The sequence below is a fragment of the Dipteris shenzhenensis genome, chromosome 24 (assembly GCF_047967505.1).
Source record: "Dipteris shenzhenensis isolate YYH24624 ecotype China chromosome 24, Dip_SZ_1.0, whole genome shotgun sequence".
In the NCBI taxonomy this organism is placed as follows: Eukaryota; Viridiplantae; Streptophyta; class Polypodiopsida; order Gleicheniales; family Dipteridaceae; genus Dipteris; species Dipteris shenzhenensis.
This window is the reverse complement of record NC_141619.1, coordinates 23,382,962-23,388,215: the sequence shown is the minus strand read 5'-3', so window position 1 is coordinate 23,388,215 and position 5,254 is coordinate 23,382,962. Positions and strand designations below refer to the sequence as shown.

The 5,254-nt window shown below is 44.5% G+C and overlaps 1 protein-coding gene across 2 annotated transcripts; it reads right to left on the bottom strand.

The window, feature by feature from the left end:
* Nucleotides 1-622: 622 nt before the first annotated feature.
* Nucleotides 623-3,317, bottom strand: LOC147886391 (laccase-4-like). Of its 2 annotated transcripts, none has more exons than XM_087395593.1 (6): nucleotides 3,183-3,317; nucleotides 2,891-3,045; nucleotides 2,520-2,773; nucleotides 2,291-2,419; nucleotides 1,037-1,987; nucleotides 623-931 (listed from the first exon to the last, which is right to left on the bottom strand). In XM_087395593.1, exons 1-6 carry the CDS (start codon nucleotides 3,294-3,296, stop codon nucleotides 801-803), a joined length of 1,734 nt encoding a protein of 577 aa, XP_087251719.1. In that variant the 5' UTR covers nucleotides 3,297-3,317; the 3' UTR covers nucleotides 623-800. The 2 variants fall into 2 exon arrangements, with proteins under 2 accessions (XP_087251719.1, XP_087251720.1); XM_087395594.1 differs by having other exon boundaries at nucleotides 2,291-2,416.
* Nucleotides 3,318-5,254: the final 1,937 nt, after the last annotated feature.

Below are 5,254 nucleotides of genomic sequence, written 5' to 3'. Positions count from 1 at the left end.
GCATGGGTTATAAAGCCTACAACTAGGGGATTCTTTTGATTCATAAGTTGAGGGGAAAGCACAAAGTATTGGCTTGAGGCCCATCTTGTTCTAACTATGATTGAAAGTTTTATCATATGAGTAGGAAGGGAATGAGTTTTATGTTATACATAGTCTAGCATCTTCTTGAGATTTTGTCACTCTAAGAGATTCTCTTATCATTATTGACTGGCTCTAAGAATCTACCGTAGCAATAAGGATGCTGCATTAGCATTTCTAACTCATAGTAAAGAAGTTAGCTCTAGAACAATAGAGGAAGTCTTGCTACAAGTTGATGTAACTTAACTCATTGTATATTATTCCATGTCCATGAGACTTTGTTTTCTTTTTAAAGACTTTTGGTTCATTACATGACAAATGCTATTATTGTGTGGAGAATGGAAATGTTTAAATCGGTTGAGGTCACCAAAAGGACCCCTTGGCCCCCACAAATATGAGATTTGAAGTACAAATAAGGTTCACGAAAACATATTGAAATGTAGGGAAGGTGTAATGCTCTATTGTTATTCAATCATGATAATGTACCAAGAATATCACAATCCAAAATTCGAGTGACTCTATCAAAGACTCGATGGGTCTTGAACAAAAATGGATCTCCACCAGATACACCCTACACCGCACATGATCCATCAAGACTGGTTAGATCAGTAAGCTGATGTACCAAATGCAAAATTTACCCACTCATTCAACGAGAGAGTAGATGATTTGCAAGCCGGGGGAGTGGTCTAATCAGTAGTGGATTCATGTGTATAACCTGCTCATCAACAAGAGGGTAGATCAGCAGGAGGGGGTCGAAGGGATTGACGCGGTCCAACTCCGTTCTCGACAAGAAAAGCCGTATCCAGGCCCCAGGTCGTGTGAATTTCCAGATGGCAGTGCAAGAACCAGACTCCTGCAGCGAAAGCTCAGCACAACACGATTATACCCGTTCAAAAGAATTAGGTGCAGCGTGCGCAGCTCACTTATTATATTGTAAGCAAGAAGCAAAGTAATCTACCTGGATTGTCAGCTTGGAAGCGGAGTGCCACCCATCCCCCTTTGGGGACACCCACAGTGTTTCGCTCGGGAGGGTCTACCAAGTTAAAGCTTTTAGGGTCCACCGTTTGGTTGTAATTGCCTACGCCTTGCCCTACCACAAAGAAGTTATAGCCATGAAGATGGATCGGGTGGCTCTCTGTCGTAAGGATGCTTGTGCCCTGAAGAATGAGTTGTACGCTAGAATTAAAAGAAATTCGGCTGAGCTTGGTGCCCGTGTGGGGTGCCAGATTCTTGGGTTGGGGCCCCGTGTAGTTGAAGGGTACGAGTGGATTATCAGGGAAATCGGTAGTGAAAACTCTAGAAGCCTTGTTGAAGTAATACGCTTGTAGCAGAGCGATCCTGGGGAGAACGAAGGAAATATTGCTGACAGCGGCTGAGAAGTTGCCTCCGGAAGGTCCTTGACACAGCTGGCCAGGGGAACACTGTTTTCTCGCTAATCCAACTGTGAAAAACAAGTGCCTATTGACCTTGCGAGGCACTTTGGATGGATAGTCCTTGGAGTTGAGGCTCTTGAGGCTCTTGCTGAAGTTGTTGGCCAGGTTTGTATCGTTGAAGGGAGGAAGATGCGGCATGATGGGTGTTGCAGCTCCAGACTTGGCTCCATCGGAGTAGTCCAGAATCCCCGTAGCGGTGGTGTTATCAAAGGGGACGGTCGGACCAGCTGAATCATAGGCCCTGGCTGCGATTATGTAGCTTCCTGCCCGCTGGTCGGCATTAAGGAGGACGTTGGTGGTCTGTCCAGGTGCGATGAGAATGGTATCAGTCCTGAAAGGCTTGGTGTAACATGCGTCGATCTCCACAACCGTGAGTGTATGGTTTGCGATGCTGAAGAAGAGCTCGTCGTTGAGTCCGGCATTGACGATTCGAAGCAGGTAGGTCTCGTTTCTCACGACTGAAAGCGTAAACATATCTGAAGGAGGAGACCAATATATAAACAAGTAAGGATGTGGATACATCGTTCGATTCACAGGTGCTGAAAGCACTATAGTGTATTGCTACGCGAACATGTGTGGATGGATGGCGAATGGGAGCTAGGCATGATGAAATACCTTCTACTCACGGGCTTTCCCCACATACAACAATTAACAAATTGTCAAAACTAAGTGATCGGCTTCGCATGCACAAATACGAATTGCGAGCTAGTTGCAAGCAGTCAATCGTTTGCGATTCCGTCATGTTAGACACAGGTGTTGCAGGAGCTAACAACCATCACCTTTAGCTGAGCAGTTATAGAGAGCTCCTGGCTGGCCGTTGATGGTGTAGGCGTCCGAAACATTGGGGCCTGCTCCGGTTCTAAGAGCTTGCTTCAGCACAGCTTCCACGTCTGAATTCCACCACTCTCCTAAAGTATACAGGGTGAAAGTACAGGTTGTTATGGTACGTTAGCCAATCTATTAACGTACTCGCAAGAGACTAATGAACCCATTATTTTAGTTGATTACCAAGAACGATAGGAATTTCTCTGGCAGGTCGAGGAAACGGGTAGTATTTTCGGTGGTGGTGGTGCTTCGGCAAGATGATGATAGCCCCGTGGACGGTAGCGCGCATCCAAGAGATGTGGGCGTGCCAAAACAGAGTGCCTCGTTGCCCCGTTACTGTGAAATTGTAAACGTAGCTGTGGTTGGGCTGAATCGGGCACTGCGTTATGTAGGCAGGTCCGTCAAACCACCCTGTTCGGAGCTGTCGAACACCGTGCCTATCACAGCAAAGCAACCAACCAACCAGCCGACAAATCGCTGTTAGAACTCACAATGCGGAGTTTGGCAATCCCTCATCATGAAGCTGATCGTCTAGACTGTGATCGAAGGCTCACCAGTGGATCGTGATGTTCTTGTCTGGAAGATGGTTGCTCACGTTCACGATGACACGATCTCCTTCTCGGGCGTACAGGATCGGTCCGGGGAACTGATCGTTCACAGTGACGATCGGCTTGGTATGGCAAAGGCGAGAGAAGGTGGTGTATTGGACCTGCAGTCATGAGCAAAACAATGTTTGGAGCTGAGAAAGCGGGATCAAACCAATATGAGCAGCGAAAGACAAGAGCTAATATAGATTGCTGGAGCAGCAGCAGCTGGCAAGCCAACGAATGGAGAAGTAATGGATACATGGAAAGTGTAATTGAGGTGCTGCAGATGAGGCAGCTCGCTGGGGAAGGCAGTGCGGGGTACGATTATGAGAAGGATAAACAGGGAGGGCAAGCACGAGGAGACCAGAAACATGGCTATTGACGTGAAGGTGGCCATTATCGACTAATAACCTTGACTTTACACTCTTTTGAGAGCTCTTACAACTTTCACAAGCTTGCTAATTAGCTTTTTATCTATACACCCCTTATACACCATGCCATGTACAAGATCAATATTGGGGACTCCCACCCACTCCAAATCTGGTGGAGCTTCACTATTGCTTTGCTAACTTGTAGTTTGCTTCACTCTACATCATCAATTAGGTTCAATGTCCCCCCCCCACCCCACCTCGTTTAATGTTCATGGCTAAATTAGTTATCCCCATAATTTCTAACTCCAAAAGATCTCATTCATGGGTCCTTTCTCCCTTCTTGAACTTGGAAGAATTCCACCAACCCCATGACTCCAAAATTGTATTTTCTGTGCTTTGGACAAAAAGAGAATGAATTATCTACACTCAGCTCCAATTTACTCCACACTTTTTTAGACACAAGTCATAGTTTTTTGTACTAATTATCAAAATGGCAAAATCACTTAGAATACAAAGCTACTTGTGGGAACACATGTCCTAAGGCAAAGAGATCAGCATGGGATAGCGTACATTGGCCATGACATACACTACTTGCCTTGCATATGCACTTAGATTAAAATAACCCTTGTGACATGTCAAGGTGCTAGAGTTGAGTAAGGACATGTGCAAGGGTTCTAGCTACAAGGAGTCCCAATTGGTTTATTATGTTGATTTCTAATTATAACAAGGAAATCCATGGACCATGATGCCAATGATTTGTCTTTAGTTGCCTTCTCCACTTCTCATGTTTTCTTATGTGACGAATACATGCCCATACGATCCCAACTCAAACTACTATGTTATAGTCTTACTCTAACTGTTAGAGAGTCTGTCTGATCCTCTTTTTTCAAGACTTTTCCTAGAATGGCACGTGTCATCACAAGTGTTATAAAATCTACTCAAAGTCTTCATCGATATTTCCCTCACTTTCTTTGGGGTCAATGTTTGCTGGGTGTAGCCATTCTTGGTGAGGTTCAGGGCACTTTCTGTACATTGGTGTCTTGACTGACCCATAACTTATGCATTGCTCAACGGAGTTTCTCTTGAAGTTGTAGTACACATTCCATACTTGAACATGAGACCCCAAAAATATTTTTTAGAGATTCGGAACGAGATTGTCAAGTGCTATCTTACATGTGAAGCATGGATCTTGAAGAGTATAGGATATAACAATTTATTAAAAAACATCCAATTTTTTTTTTGCGCATACATGCAACCAAGTAATCATTCAAAATTACACTACGTGAGCTATTGTTCACAGTTTCAAGACCATGGTGGCACTCTAATGACCCCCACAATCAATCTAGATAAAAATTGCTACTCCATCTCTAGACTCCAAAAAAACATAGTCGTTTGGATTCCTCCCATTCTAAAGCCCTTTAATATGTTTTCCTTCATACCTATTGTTTACTTATACTTCACGGCTTGCTTGCTTCCTTATTAGCAGATCCACAGTTTCGATGCTTAAGAGGAAGGCTCCCACTCTACTTCCAAGCTTACACTTAAGAGGAAGGCACCCACACTTACTTCCAAGCTTAAAAGAGAGGAGGGCGAACAAGGAGGAGAAGCAACTTTGAAAAAGGAGAAGAACCTTCCATACCTCTATCCAAGGTAAGTCTTTTTGTAGTTGATCTTTTTTGGAAGTTTGCTCTCTTTGGATTTGTACTTTCTCGTATCCAAAAAATGCATGATCTGGGTATCAGTGTCACGTTTGTGTGTCGGGCGCAATGTCCTTTTCTACTTTTTAGAAAAGTCCGTCTATCGGAGCGCGTCTATAGGCGCGTCTCAGAGCGCATCTAAAATCGCATCTACAGGCACGTCTAGATGCGCGTCTAGCCTGTTTGCAGACACAAACAGCCGCGTCTATAGACGCGCTGTTATGCGCGAAAATAGACGCGCTAATCAGACGCGTCTATAGATG

Excerpts from the sequence above, each read along its gene's own strand:
- LOC147886391 (XM_087395593.1), bottom strand. The coding sequence starts at position 3,296 with ATGTTTCTGGTCTCCTCGTGCTTGCCCTCCCTGTTTATCCTTCTCATA. Across the intron at positions 3,046-3,182 it reads ACCTCAATTACACTTTCCAT|GTCCAATACACCACCTTCTC; the intron begins GTATCCATTACT and ends TCATGACTGCAG. Across the intron at positions 1,988-2,290 it reads CTATAACTGCTCAGCTAAAG|ATATGTTTACGCTTTCAGTC; the intron begins GTGATGGTTGTT and ends CTCCTCCTTCAG.